This window comes from Notolabrus celidotus, chromosome 9, assembly GCF_009762535.1.
Source record: "Notolabrus celidotus isolate fNotCel1 chromosome 9, fNotCel1.pri, whole genome shotgun sequence".
In the NCBI taxonomy this organism is placed as follows: Eukaryota; Metazoa; Chordata; class Actinopteri; order Labriformes; family Labridae; genus Notolabrus; species Notolabrus celidotus.
Genome location: NC_048280.1, coordinates 19,916,273 through 19,931,973, shown reverse-complemented (window position 1 = coordinate 19,931,973; position 15,701 = coordinate 19,916,273). Strand labels below are relative to the sequence as shown.

Genomic DNA, 15,701 nt, shown 5'->3' with positions numbered 1-15,701 from the left:
CTAATACCATCATCATTTACAGTGTACACTTCAAATGAACCCAACCCTTTTAGAAACTTTATGTATCAGATTCATTTAACACAACCAAGACTGACCAGATTAGGAATATACATGTTTGAGATGCTTTGGGTCCTTCATTTTCATCTTTCTATCATTTCATTAAGAATGTGCAGTTTATTTTTCAGAATGTATTCATGAACAGAACCATTAGAGTAAAATACACCTGTTCTGATTCTGATTCTCATGTACATATTGCCTACTGAACAAGCTGTGCCTCTGAAGTCCCATGCGTGGAAACTACTTTGAGATAGAACTTAGGTAGCTGATGTTTCATCATTACAAGCACATCGTGAGGGAGTTTACATTACCAGATCAGATGCATGATTTAAATCCCTTCCAGAGTGCATTACACCTCACTGAACATCTCAGTGGGACTTTAATTAAACTGATGTGCAGAACTTGTTTGCGAGATGTCACAATCAGAGCTCTAAACCACCACCTGACACATGCAGAGTGTTTTCTGCTGTGTTTTGGCATCAAGCAGTCAATTTGGCAGGTAACCAGCCCTCACCTGGAGGTCCTGTTGTTTTAAAATTTTTCATATTGTGAACAGGAGAGGTAGATTTAAGCTCACTGAAGTTAATTTCAAGACCAATCCACAATGTAATGTCAGTAAATTAAGATCTATTATTAATCCAAGTACTTATTAACAGCACAGAAAACTGCTCACCACACATTTTACTGAGCATTCAAGTGTATCAAAGGGATTCTGCTTCTTTGTGTGTTTTATATGTTCTGTAATTTCAACTTGTTCTTTATAAAAAGTGTGCTGGCTGATTTCTTTAATTTAGTGAAAAAGAGAAACAAGATATCTAAATCTTGATCTTTTTTTTCTCCCTATGATAGTCCATGTCAGTGACTGCTGTATAACCGAATGAAATGCCAGATATCCTTCACAATTACATCTACAACTTAAATTTAAATGTACAAGAAACCTCTGTGAAGTAGTAAAAGTGAGCACAGATGTGTCACATTACTTTTTAAGTCACATGAAAGTCATACATTCAATAAAGAAATCTCTAAAAATGTGTAAAATGTTGGACTTCAGGTAAGACATGTCTGTGTTTACTTTCTAGTTAAAAAAGTCTGAACACCACCAGAAAATAGTTTATTTAGACAGAAGATGACTTGTAGTTGTAAATCAAGGAAGACATTTAAATTACATCAAACAAAGTTCATGATTTATTTGGTTTTTGAATCCAATATCACAAGAGGAACACAAAGAGGATTAATTTTGATTCTCCATGAAAAATAGGGCCTCCCTTCATTTAGTTCTCTTTTGAGTTTCACAAAAATACCAAACATTGATCAATTAAACTCAAGATAACTTTACTGACCACTTTGCCATTTTATGTAGCACTACTGGCTATTTGTACCTGCTATCTATCACTTTATTGAATTACCTTTGACCTTCTACAATATTTCAAGAGCTGAAATGAAAAGTTGTGAATCCTACGTTACCCAAGCCTCCTTCATTCACCCTCGGTTTGTTTCTTCCTGCCACATAGTGGCCATTGGCAGACATAAACAGTGTGTTACAAGATACTCTCAGTAGAGGATCTCCACAGCTTTGCTAAACCTGTTTCTTTACATTTGCTGAATAAAGAAACTTGAGCTTGGAACACGTGTCAGTACTTTCTCTTGGTTTTTAGTAATTGTTAGCATCCCCACAGCTCATTGTATCTCTTTTTATAATGTTTCATGAGTTGGACATCTCTGAATGGTAATGGTAAAGGCACCACTGTGTGCGTGCTGTGGATGTCAACTTCCTATTTTATCTTCTTCCATTTTCAGCCTGTGCCACGCCCTCCAGCAGTCCGCAGGATAAAGTTCAACAAAGTGTCCTCCTCTTCAGACCAACCACAGCACCCTATCAGAGAAGGACAGTCCTTTGTAATAAACAAAATCCTCCCTGGACTTACTCCGTAGTTTGTCTCATCCGCGAAATAACTAAACCAAAAAAACAACCTTAATAGATTCCTGATTGGACTTATAAGAAGAAGGCATCACCTTTAAAGATGCTGTGCGCTTTTTCCATCTGACTTTGTAGAGTGAAGCAACTTTCAACATATTAACTTAAACAGCAGAGGGCTAGTCGATCAGTGTGGATGATGGCTGGATGTTGTGTTTCTGCGGAGGACAGGGAGAACAGAGGATCAACGAGGAGATCGAGAAGCAAGCTGCGGAGAGACAAGAAGGATTCCCGCAGAGAGCTGAAGCTGCTGCTGTTAGGTGAGCATCCTTGAGCCTGCAGGAGGGCTGAGTTTAAACTTCTCACACTTTCTCAGTGGCCCTCAGGGTAAATGACTCTTTTTGAGGGAGAAGTAGAGGCCTATTATCATTATATGGTAAAAAGGTGGGGTGGATGTAACTCTACATCAGTAATAATTCCAGTAATTAATTGTCTTATGAAGTTCCTATCTCACTGTTCTTTACATTTCCTTTCTCCTCGCCACTATCTGCTGTCCGGATGTGGGGCAGAGCGCACTGTCTTTGCCAGAATATCCAGGATGTTTGCAGTTGCGCAGAGTATGAGACCTGGATTAATTTTTCTACAAGGCTCACTTAGTGTCACACTAACACAAAAACATTGAGTGCAAAATAGTTTCTACAGCTATAGACCGTGGGTCCTTTGCATTTAGGTATTTTTTCCGTTTCTAGTCGAATGTCTGGAACTGAAACTCGTGTTAATTTCCACTTGAATTCTTTCAGTGTAAGCTAAGACATTTGTGTGTTTGATCAATGATGGAGTGGAAAACGTGGGCGTTGTTCTCGTCCCACGTTGCAACAACTTCAGGCATATGTCTTTAAGTGAGAAAAGGAAAACAAGTGTCAGAGGAGTGGGCCTGCCTCATAGTTGTGATGCTTACCATGGTAGCACAGCGTCTTTCACAGAGATTCTCGTAGAAACACTTTTTTTTGCTCCTTGTGTCACAATGAGGGGTTTACTTGCTTGGACAAAACAGATGGTCTTACCTGGGTTTGTGAAGCCTTTGGACTTGAACCTGAGTTTGTTTTTTTAACTGCTAATCTCAGTTAAATATTTAATCTCTTGCTCTTGATCACTTGGGGCCATAAAGGTAGGGGAGGGGGTATTTCTTCATGGCATCCACAGAACACCTCTGACTCCCTCGATGCTCTGGAGGATACAAAGGATATAACTGCAGCTGTGTATGAGCACTTCAGGTACAGGAGTCACTGTCCAGGTCTCAGCCTGTGGTGTGTTTGAAAACCATAACTAGCTGCTGTGGGCGCACCTCATGCAAAAATCATGCAAATGTAGACCTGTGCAGGGTGTGAGCTGCTCTGCTGCTCTCTTGGAAAGATCTTCTCTAGAATGAAGTGTAACTTCCAGAAATGATCACAAAACCCCCTTGATTCAGTGAGCAGTAGAAGTCCAATGCATCATAGATTTATAACATCGAATAAGATTCTGGACATTAACATTAAGCATTATCTTGTAAAGTGCATTTTCCAGAACCTGTTTTGTGTCCCTCTGTATCCTACGTGTTAGATTTTCTATAATTTCCTAGGTCTAAATTGAAATATTAAAAGCTCTATATAAATTTGAATTAAGACTAAATTACTAAGTAATCTGTACTCGTCAACACCTGTGAAAGCAGTTTGAATGGACTCATATACTGGTCAGTGTGTCTCAGAGCTCTCTGTGGGTTCATTAAGACGACCACAGTCTGGTCTCCAGAGAAGCGAGTGGGAGGAAAGAAAATAGAAGATCAACATGTACAGGTTCTTATTCCTCTTCCAATTCAGCGACTGCACCTGAATGGCTTTGGACATTACACAAGTGTCAAAATACTTTGTGCTATACTATATGAGTATTGGCTATTTAGCTAAGCTGCCTTTTTTCGCTTCGCCTACTTGATGGCTGGGAAAGCAAAATTAAAGGAATGCACAAAGGTTCAAGAGTTCAACATTTTTACAGCTCTATAGCCCATGTAGTTATGAAGTTGTGAACTTAATAATTATAGCAAGGTATAATATTCTAACAAGAGTACTCCACAGACTAAGAGAACAGACAACATTCATAGCTCTCATCAAAAGAAACTCAGAGTAAATGGTTCCTGGTTTTAATTACACATGACGCCAGAGCATGGATTGACTTCAATAACAAAATAGATAAATGATCAAATTTTCATGTTAAAGAGAAGCTGACGTACTGTATCTCTTGCTGCTTTTGTTTTTCTTTGCATTTCATTCTTACTAAAAACAACTTTATTGTAGTTTTTGTATGCCTCAGGTTTCCCTTCACCTGCTATATCAGGGTCAGGTGACAGTTCATTGTAGATCTTATCTCTACATCATTAATACCATATTCATTCACACCTCCTACACCATGAAACATGAGATATTCCCCAAACCAGGAAGAGTAGGTGTAAGGTTGTAATTGTGGTCAAATGTGTAGGTGTGTGAACTCCTGTCTACTGACTGTGGCTATCTGTGTGTGTGTGCGTGTGTGTGTGTGCGTGTGTGCGTGTGTGTGTGTGTGTGTGTGTGTGTGTGTGTGTGTGTGTGTGTGTGTGTGTGTGTGTGTGTGTTTGAGTGTACCTCCAAACCTATCTAAAAAGGGTCTTTCGCATCATCAAATGTTCACCATTAGGGAACAAGCAGACCAAAGAGAGTCATTTTTGAGGTCTTCTTTTGGTCATGATTTAAATCCTCAGAAAATCCTGTCAAAACCACTCTGATTTTTAAAAGATACAGCAACATAAACATGTATATTGGGATGTACACAGACAGGTCTCCAAAATGCAGGATAGATATTATTGAAGGGATAATGAATAGTGACTAAGTGGTTATGCACATTCAAATTTTGACAGTGTGAGCAGGATCTCCATGGAAAGCCGAATCTAATTTGATGAAGCTATTTAAAGCTAGCTTATAAAATATGGATTTAAAGATTCACAGTCACAGTAAAATTAGCATTTGCTTGATTGGTATGATATACTAAACATTACACTGAACATTTTTTCACTGAATGTAAGGGTCTAAGACAAGGTGAACGGGACTCTCTCAGTATGCTTGAACATGATTTCCATCTCAGAGTTCACCCTCCTTTCTTACCCATTCCCCCTCATCTCCAAGAAACTTGACTTGTAAACAAGGTACATTCAAATGTAGATGATTTGTCTAAGCCTTGTTTGCTAAGATGTAAAGATTCAAGTGTTCATGGTGCTATGCAAAGCAGCCAGGAAACTCAAAAAGTGCTGCAGCACTCGGGCGTCTCACGGAGCTTCCTCACACTCTGCTGAGAAGCAGGGATGCACACGCAGGTGTACATGCCCACTAAAACACAGAGACAACAAATACACACAAGCTTAGACACACACACCCTTACACATATGATGAGAGCTTACACACAAACACGACAACTTTCAATATTCAGGTCTGTTGGAAAACACACATTTGTTAAACAAATTATTCCGCATCATGTGGTCTGAAGGAGAAAATCAGGAGCCTGAGCCTTGAGAAGTGAAGAGGAACGTGATAGAGACTGCGTGTGTGACTGTGACTGTGTGTTAACTGCAATCTTAGTATGTTATTAAACGTTTTTGGCACAAATCTAATTCTTGATTTACTCCTTTTTTGTAGTATTTTTCTACCCTTACCCAACACACTGCCACCTGACTATTTCAATAACACCACGTTTGAATTCAACACAGATACTTTGATATTTATTCAATTTAAACCTAATCAAACCTAACTTTTAAATTTCAGTTTTAGCAAGCTGTAGCATCCGCCTGTCCCCCATCCAGGGTTTACAGGGGCCAGCATAATTTTATGACTTCAATTCTAGGATTTCTGTATGTATGTACTTATGCATGTGTCTATGTGCATGCGTTTGTATATGCACATATATGTGTATACATATGTGTTCTTATGTATGTGTATGTACATATGGATATGTTTTATATTTTTATACTCCATATTCTATACTAGCTCCTTAAAGGAATTCTGCTGGCAATCACCAGGAAGAATCCCAAGCGCTCTCTCAGTTCTTGTCTAAAAAATGTGTATTGTCTGTTTGTCTGTGAAGCCGAAGGCAATTTTCCACATTGTGGACAAATAAAGTTCTAATTTAATCTAATCTAATCTAATCTAACTATTATAAACAATCAAAGCAGACTGTAAATGCTGTGATAGATCTTTTAGTGAACTATCTGCTCATACAAATGTATGGACAACAGTCTTGAAATTGAACTATGCCGATTTAAGACGGCTGAGAAAACGGCTGCCATAGAAGTGCTAGCAACTGTTGAATCTGAGAGACTATTCTTATGGCTGCCTATAAAAATCCTTTACGACTCACCAAAATTATTTTATGAATGTAATTAATTTAATCCTCCCTGTTTCATCAGGTACTGGAGAGAGTGGTAAGAGCACCTTCATCAAACAGATGAGGATCATCCATGGAGGAGGATACACAGATGAAGGACAAGAGGAGCTATGCCAAACTAGTCTACCAGAACATCTACACATCCATGCAGGCCATGGTCAGAGCCATGGAGGCACTCAACATAGCCTTCACTGAAAGCAGCAACCAGGTACACACTGAGGCTGATCCATTTGACATCAGTGACATCTGAATTAAACAATATAAGGGTTAAGCATGATGTAAAAAGTATCAGAGTGTCTTAAATCAACATTCAAATCTCTGCTTTTCTTAGACATCTTTGTTTTAACTTTAATGTTTTGTATTTGTCTACTCTTGTGTCCACAGAGCCATGCAAACTCTGTCCTGGAGGTGGAGGTGGATAAGGTGGAAGATATGGATCAGAGTCTTGCAGCAGCAGTGAGGAGTCTGTGGAATGATCCAGGAATACAAGAGTGCTACAACCGACGCAGAGAGTACCAGCTGTCTGACTCCACCAAATAGTAAGCTTCAGACAAAAAAACGTTCTTTCTTTCTTTTTTCTTTTTTTCCTTCCTTCCTTCCTTTTTTTCCAGAATAGAAGGCTTTTGATGTAGGAAAATTACATCCATTTAAAACGTATCTGAGCAGATAAGTTCATCTAGTTTTCAGTGTATAGGGGGGTTGTTTGAGAAGGACTAGACTCTTGACTCTGGTATGTCTACCTCTGGCCTGACTTATTGTGGAACCTTTGAAGCTTAAAGAAATCCTGTGATTCAGTAATGTACATGCTAACCACACAAATGACTTTCTGGTAGTAGAATAAAAGGTAGCATTATAAAGTGCCTGTATTGTTGTGAGAATATGGAAAAAGAGCCTTTTCTGGCTCATAGCAGTAATTTTTAGTGGTGCACGTTTAATTTATACAGTATAAAATTGCACAAATTCTGCCTTCTTCCCCTTCTTCAAGTTATCTCACTGACCTGGACCGAATCTCACAGCCCTCTTACATACCTGACCTGCAGGACATCCTCAGAGTCCGAGTGCCAACCACAGGTATCATTGAGTACCCCTTTGACATGGAGAACGTCATCTTCAGGTAAGAACTTAACGCATGTTGTTTCAGAACTGGCTATTCAATATGTATCACTAGTGACTTTGAAGCTGCATACCTTCTCTGTTGGTGCTGTCATTGGCAGGATGGTGGATGTAGGGGGTCAAAGGTCAGAGAGAAGGAAATGGATCCACTGCTTTGAAAATGTCACCTCCATCATCTTTCTGGTGGCACTCAGCGAGTACGACCAGGTCCTGGCAGAGTGCGACAATGAGGTCAGGGCTCAGCTCATCAGTACATCACCATTCAGACTTAGATCCCTTATTTAGTAAAATGAAACACAATGCTTCTTTCTGTGCTGCAACTTTATTCCAGAACCGTATGGAGGAGAGCAAAGCCCTGTTCAAAACCATCATAACCTATCCCTGGTTCCAGCGCTCCTCTGTTATTCTTTTCCTCAACAAGACCGACATCCTCAAGGAGAAGATCCTGTACTCTCATTTAGCCTCATACTTCCCAGAGTTCACAGGTAAACTACCAAGGCTTTGGTATTTGCTGAGTTAGACTGACATTGAAGGTTCACTGTTCAAGGTAATATCCTTTATTATAGTGTTTCACTCATACTATCTCATTCGGAGGTTGGGACTAGAGGTATTGTGCACAGATCTTGCATTAACTTTTTGATGTAACACTGATTTAGCTGTTAATTTGGATTTATATCTCTATTATTTGGCCAACCTATATATCAATTATGACAGGCCAATTAAAATAAATACCTCTGTGTGACACAATGTAATTTAAAAACACTGTTAACAACTGACTATGAGGATATGGTTAAATCAGAACCTGATTAATTATACCTGATTATTATAACCTACATTTTGGTAGGATTCGCGGCAGGAGTGTTGCATTATATGTGTAAAGTCATAAAAGTCTATAACTCTCTTGGTGGAGAAGTATGCAGTATATAAAGAAGAAAATGTTATACTGCAACACAGGAAAAACATTTTAACAGCTTCCTTGTGCACAGAGAACCACTCTCAAGACCAGCATACCTTTTGTATTTATCAACATAGTTTTATTTGTCACAAAGATGTTGAGTGATATCAACCCTGATTTGCAGGACCTCAGCAGGATGTCACATCAGCTCAAGACTTCATCCTGAAAATGTATCAAGAACAAAACCCAGACAAGGACAAGACCATGTACCCTCACTTCACCTGCGCCACGGACACAGAGAACATCCGCTTTGTCTTTGTGGCTGTCAAAGACACCATCCTCAGACACAACCTGAAGGAGTTCAACCTGGTGTAGAGAAGAGCAGGAGAAACATAGAGAACAATTAGATTTTACACTGTTCCTCCGTGTTACCTAGACACTGAAATACATATTTAATGTTTTTATTAAAAGTTTGAATAATTTCATTTTCCATGCTGTAAACATTCAGACAAAGAGGAGATGCTAATGCCTTTTGTTTTGTAATGTTTCTGTGTATTTATTTTGTAGTTTTTATTCTAGCCTATACAGACACTTTGATTCCACTTGAGAGTGAAATGTTATATTAGTGAGTTGGCTACTGACATGTGAAACTTGACTTAAATAACATTCAGGTATCTGGTTAAGAGTTGCTCCTGAATTGTATTTAATTATGAAAAACGTTTCTGTCACTGTGCCAGTTAGTGCCTTATTTACTCAGGAGAGTTACAGCCGCTGAATTTGAGACCTTGTTCTAGTTGTAAATAATCCAACTTGTGCTTTGAATCTTGTGCTTTATGGTTTGTGAGGAGAAATAGAAATTATATTTATTGACATTTTCAATAAACAAATATACTTACTGAATGAAGAGTGATGTTTGTTAGCTTGAGATGTTCAGAGTACAAGGGATAAAGGAAGAGAGCAGTGAAATTTGAAACATGTTTTATTAAATCTTTTTTAAAACAGAGGGAGATCAACATTAAGCCACTGCAGTGAACACTCTCCCTCAAAGCAGAAATGACAAACATGACAACAGAAACATTTAGTGGTGTTAAGCTGCGACGCACCCCAAACCAAAGCAAACTTTTAAAATATTCCTCATAGTAAACAGCAGCTAATAATTATTAGCATTCGTCTCTTTTAAATATATTCTTCTCTGCATAATTCTTCAATACAGTAGGCATTGCATATGTGTGGTATAAAAACATAAAAATCACAGAGTTACAGTCTGTAACGCCGTATACAGAATATTGTGTGAGGATAGATATATACAGATAACACACTTTATTAGAGCAATATACAGCAGACTGATAATAAGTATGGTATAAAAATAGCATGCGTCTCTAAATCACACACCGAACAGTCGTCATCTCGCATAAATGTATTAAAAAAAAGCAGAAATATAGAGCAAGAGAGAGTAAAAGAAAACAGACACATTTTAAATGACATGCGTTAGAAAGCAGTTCCCAAATATTTCAATTTATCTCCCTTATATATTATCCAGTAAAATTTACAGCAAGGTTCAATGTGCAACAACAATTACGCTCCATTTGGCCTCAGAGTATTATCTGATGCTTCGACATCATTATTGTTCAAGTGTGAGTGGCAAACTGAACGATGGCAGTCAAAAAGCTGAGGAAACTGAAAACCCTCCTATTACACCAGCATTTTAAAGTCAAGCAGATAAGTGTCAGGATGTTGTTAAAGTCAAGAGTTAGCATTACTAAAAATAAATCTCTAAAAATCAAAGATGTGTTGAGAGGGGAGTGCAAACTGAGCAAACAGATTGATATGAAGGTTGGTTCAATTTGAGTTAATGTATTAATGTGCGTCACCAGATGTTAATTTATAGCATTTTTTTTGGCATGCATACATACACACTACTCATTTATCCTTTAGCTGTCTGGCACACACTAACAGTCAACATACAGCTTTGTTTGTGTGTTTTAAGGTAAACAACAGTAGCATGCAGTAAACAACAAAGGCACTGACACACACACAGGCTTGATGTGTGTATTTTCTTTTCTTTTTTGTTTTTAATTCGATCATTGCTCACTCTTCTTGGCTGGTCAGTATTTAGGTAAACTCTCTCTTGCATCGTCCAGTTTGGCAAGAACCCACTGAAAATAAACAAGAACCAAAGTCAGAACTGAAGAGCCTTAATCTGGAGAGAAAGTGACTCATATTAAAAGCTATTACAAGAGGACATCATACTCCAGACTTCATCTTACCTCGGCAATCTCAGAAGTTTTGAAGTTTATGATCTTCCCAAATTCCTTGGCATGGAAGACAGATTTCACTCTCTCCTGCAATACACAAAACTAGATCTTTAGAGTCATCATCAGTGAAAAAATTATTCTAATAGCCAAACATTTTCAACAATCTCCTAAAGGAAACAAGATAACTTAATTTGGGTTTTAACTACACAAATTGATATTTGTACCTTGGCCTCGATTCGCAGTCGGCGTTTCTCTACGATCATGGGATCCTTGGTGAACTCTTCAAACAGATACTGCCACTCACAGGTCAGCTGACCAAATGTGCCTTTAGTCACAAAGAATATTCCCCTGCAGAAGAAAAGATGTCATTTTTAAAAAAGTGCAATGCTGGAATGTTCAGCTGACCTATGGATAAATCATCACACTGACAGGAAGTGAGATTATCTAAACATGTTGGGGAAGAAACAATAGGTCAGAAGTCATCAGGATACAGGACAGAGATCTCATTATTTTCCGGCTGGTTTAAGACCTGATTCAAAACATACAGTAAAGATTATGTGTAATACAATCATTTCAAATTCATGGGTGTTTGAGTTACGTTCGATTGAGCACAGCAATTAGTTCTCTTCTTTTGTTCACAATCTTAAAAGAGCAACCTAGAAGTTGTCCTCAAGCTGAATCAAACACTCACCTCTTTGTGATCATGAGGAAGTCGGATTCATTGACTTTGGCATGAGCAAAGTATCTGTACTTGGCAAAACGTCCGTTTTCAATTTTCTGAGGAAAGAGCGAAGAAGAGTGAACAAACTGCAGAACTTAAAACCAGCAAAGTGTCTGGATCAACAAAGTTGTGATCAATACATATATACAAGTATGTTCAAAGACATTTTCAAACCACTGTGAACAATAAATGAGAAAACAATGAAAAAATCTGCACCAAACTTGACTCTGTTGAAAGTGGATAATGTAGTGAAGAGGAAAGAAAGGATGAAACAGAGACAGTGGCAGAATGTGAACATTTATTGAGAACAAAGGTGAAGGGGAATGACAGAATGGGAAAACAAAGACTGATAAAGGAACAGAAACGTAACACTATGGGGATTTAATGTGACAATAAATGACGATCTAAGCACTTCCTCTTTAAGCTTGAGATGAAATGATGAAAAGAGAGTGACAAGGAGATCAATACACAAACTACTAACAAAAAAAACAATTCATAAACTACTCAAATAAATGACAACATCTGAAAGTTCTAAAGCTTCTTTCTTTGCTTTCTCTACATTCTCCCAAAGTGAAGACTCTAACTGACAGACACTCAAGTACGGACTACAAAGCAAAACGCTGCACTACATCTGTCTCTACTAGCTTCTAGTTGTTCTCCTCATCACCCTCATCCTGAGAGCCACATCTATGCCACTCTCTGTACGCCAACCTCCTCTGTGGACATGAGAGGAGAGAAGTCAAAGTCAGAGCGCTGAGAACCAAAGATCAGGATCAACTACAGAGACACAGGCATAACTTCAAGGCCAATCAAATCAGCTACAACAGACATGTAAATAAAAGGCATGAAAGGTGTTATCCAGTAGGATTTGTAGTTGTTTTACTCTTAATATCCTAATTCATCTTGACTAAGAGGAATTATCAGTCACTAACAACTCTATACAAACACAAAGCTAGTCTAACGCTATGTCCAGGGAAACAGATGGTGACACATTAAAGCAACAACCTGAGTTTGTAAATGATGGGGAAAGATCTCTCACATCTTCGAAACACCAAATGAAGAGAGATCTTTTGAAATGAGCGATGGATCGTTCTGGAGGTGTGCTCACCCCCTCCATCTTACTAAGACACTTTAATTTGTCACCTTTCTGTAAGCTAGAGGGGAAATCCTAGTTATTAGCCAAATAGTGCAGCTCTGACCTGTAACTCATAAGCACAAACTTCAACCCACTCCATTAAGCTGGAAAGCTAAAATAACGTCAGGTGAAAAAATGACACCGGTTATTTAAAGAGGTAGAACTTCAACATTTCAAACACTAAAACATGGGAAAATGATCACTGCAGAACTACTGCTGACACCTAGCTATGGTCAGATTAATGTGCTCATCAACAATCCTTTCATATGTGTCAGTTTAAAACATCAATTTAAACAAACAAAAGACTGACTTATCAGCAATCTGCAGTAGAACAGAAGCCTGACAGGACTGCAAGTACAATTACAAACGAAAGTAAAATCGCGAATGAAAGTAAAAGCTAAAAAAAAGGTCAAAATAAAGTAGAATAAAGAGGAAGGTGGATTAAAAAAAATGGCTTTCTGTGTTCATGTGTCAGCATACACATGAACACATCATTCCACTGGCAAACATGGGCAAAATATGCTTCAATCAAATCATTGTTCAATCACAAAACGGATAAGAATATTAGAAATGTCAGATTTAGTTTTTTCTTCTCAGCTCAGTAAAATGTAAATCAGCTGTTTTTGCCCAGGTTTGACCGTGGAGAGTTGATGATGTAAATAATCATGTCAAACCTGGAGCATCTGGCTGCCGATACCCTCCCTCTCCTTATATGGGCGTATGACACCGTCTTCGTGGATGAAGCGAGGAGGACGCAGAGATTGAACATCTTGTGAAGTCTCTGCAGCCCTATAAGTCAGGCGAGAGAATTAAGACACATCGAATCTCAACACTGGGCACACACACGTTCAGGAATACAAATGGGGGGTCGTGAGATGTCTTCCAGAAAGTTTTTTTTTTTAAGTTATGTAAAAATATACATTATCATTATTTTTAGTTTATTTACCTTGTTTTCTTATGTTTATCTTCCTTTTTGTTTGTACTTTTAATTATGATTATTCCTTTATTATCATTATGTTTGTATATTTTGTATGTATTTATTTTTTCTTCTTTTTTTTGGTTTTGTATCACTTATATATAATTTGTTAACTTGTGGTGAACAAAGAAATACTGAAAAAATGCAAAAAAAAAGTTTAAGTCATCTAAAAACAGAAAATGTACCTATTATAGTAAAAAATGTCGACAAAAATAGAAGCTTAACTTGAAATAAAACCTTAAAAATAGAAAATGTAACGCATTTTCTGCCTTTCTTTTTGCCAGATGACTCCTAAGATTAGAGTTAGTGAACAGTGAATTATCAAAAGCATCAGTAGCAGTAGTTTAATTCATAAAGGAGCAGGAAACACAGCCACGTGCTCATATAGGTAGGGTCATTTTCTGTAGACTAGCTAAATGAAGCCACATTAAATCACTTTGAGGGACAGTGGGGGTTGCAAGTCTTTGGCACCTACATTTTGGGGGCCGCGGGCTGAAAAGTTTGGGAACCCCTGCTAAAGTGCATAATATTACACACAATGATACACAAACACTAGCCACTCTCCAAGGCCCTGTTTTTTCCATGCCAGACATTAAGTTTGCCGTGACGTACTTTCAAACATTCACATAAACTAAAACTGTACTACACCCACGGTAATACACACAGAGAGAAATGGAAATACCTCTTGATCCCTTGGAAAGTGCTGCTGGCCATGTCGATAATGCCTCCTGTTGGTCTAGCAACTGCACCTACCAAACCTTTCCCAACACCTTTAAAAAAGCCAGCTGCACCCTCCTTCTGGGCTCCTGCAAAACACCATTTGTATCATAGTCGATATTATTTTGCCATCAAATGTTCACTACAAAATGTCACTGAAATCTGAATGAGGTTACAAATCAACATACCTTTGATAGGTTTAGTAACAATCCCTGTGATCCCACTGACAAAACCCTGAAAGGAAACAACAATATTACCCTGGCCGCAACAATTCATTCATAGAATTCTGGTGGTAGGTTGAGGCCTTTGTTATTCTGCTGGAAAATCTTTAAAATCATTGAATAATAGTTGTAACATCAGTATCAAAAACATGTTTGAGTACGTACAGACACTAATCCCTTTCCGCCCCTGGTCAGCCCCTCTCTCAGGCCGCTGGGTTGTTTGTTCATGGCCTCTCGTCTTTTCTGCTGGTATTCCTCGTCCATCGTTATGGCAGCAACGCCCTTTGCCATAGCACCTGTGATCCTGGAGGCAGCACCTGCTATACCACCTGGAAGACAGAGATGAATATTTGCTGTCACAGCAGCTTCAAAATGTCTATTACTTTATTTGTGGGGAAACATTTTTGGATTCATTTTTTCATGTGATTCCATGTGGTAAGGAAAGGGTTAATTTTGTGACACATTCACTTAGTGGTTAATTCAGACACATTGTCACAGATTTCTTTTTCCTGAGCTGGTGCTTACCTACAGCTCCTCCAACCAGAGCCTTCACCCCAAGAGCCATTCCCTCAACAAACTCCTCAGGCCCCTGGATGGCTCCCTGGAAAAGCACAGATCATAGTTACACAGGAAGAAGACATTAAGTCTGCACTGCTGTAAAGTTAAAAGCGGGACAATGCTGGTTCCCTAAATTCCCAAAAAACCAAATAGGTTTTGAATCGAGGTTCACAATCTCTCAAAGATACAGAATAAAAGTTCAAAAATAAAAGCAAAAACATGACAACACTCATAACATCATATATGTGTCATGTGTTTAAGCACTTATCTGCACTTGTATTACATTCCTACCTGATAAGGCTCATAGAAGAAGGCTTCCACTCCTTCTGACAGTCCTCTGATCAGTCCAAAAGGATTCCCAAGCACATCCAGACCCAGAACCAGCACATACATCTGTTTGATAGCCTGACACACAGAGGTGTAATGTACAGACTTGTTATCTTGCTTGCTGACAGCCCCTGCTTCATCTCGGTTTCATTCTGCTTAACTTTTCAAACTTAAATGACACATGAAAACACTCCAGAGCATCTCTGCACTTTGAGTTTACCATTGCTTTCTAAAAGGTGTGTTACCTGCTTGGAATAATGTCTGATGACCTCCCACTGGAGCTGCTGTGTGGTACAAAACTGGAAGTTCAACTCAAAGAAGGCCAGCCTGAAACAAATGACAAAGTTACAAAAGTGTTGCTGTGTTCA

General features: G+C 38.5%; 2 protein-coding genes across 2 annotated transcripts in view; one reads left to right on the top strand and one right to left on the bottom strand.

Annotated features, from left to right (window-relative positions):
• The first annotated feature begins 956 nt into the window (after nt 1-956).
• On the top strand, nt 957-9,323 carry LOC117818820 (guanine nucleotide-binding protein subunit alpha-14-like). The gene is given in 10 exon segments (XM_034691913.1): nt 957-1,687; nt 1,855-2,239; nt 2,241-2,292; nt 6,438-6,511; nt 6,513-6,623; nt 6,800-6,954; nt 7,401-7,529; nt 7,630-7,759; nt 7,860-8,013; nt 8,608-9,323. Coding segments are annotated over 9 exon segments (1,056 nt in total). The 5' UTR covers nt 957-1,687; nt 1,855-2,179; the 3' UTR covers nt 8,799-9,323.
• Nucleotides 9,324-9,384: 61 nt separating this feature from the next.
• Nucleotides 9,385-15,701, bottom strand: part of LOC117819479 (vacuolar protein sorting-associated protein 13A-like) — a 33,942-nt gene continuing 27,625 nt past the window's right edge. Inside the window, 11 exon segments of the mRNA XM_034692872.1 lie at nt 9,385-10,579; nt 10,691-10,765; nt 10,903-11,026; nt 11,370-11,455; nt 13,209-13,323; nt 14,193-14,316; nt 14,416-14,461; nt 14,614-14,777; nt 14,974-15,049; nt 15,298-15,411; nt 15,579-15,660. Coding sequence (XP_034548763.1) covers nt 10,505-10,579; nt 10,691-10,765; nt 10,903-11,026; nt 11,370-11,455; nt 13,209-13,323; nt 14,193-14,316; nt 14,416-14,461; nt 14,614-14,777; nt 14,974-15,049; nt 15,298-15,411; nt 15,579-15,660 — 1,081 coding nt within the window. The 3' untranslated portion in view covers nt 9,385-10,504.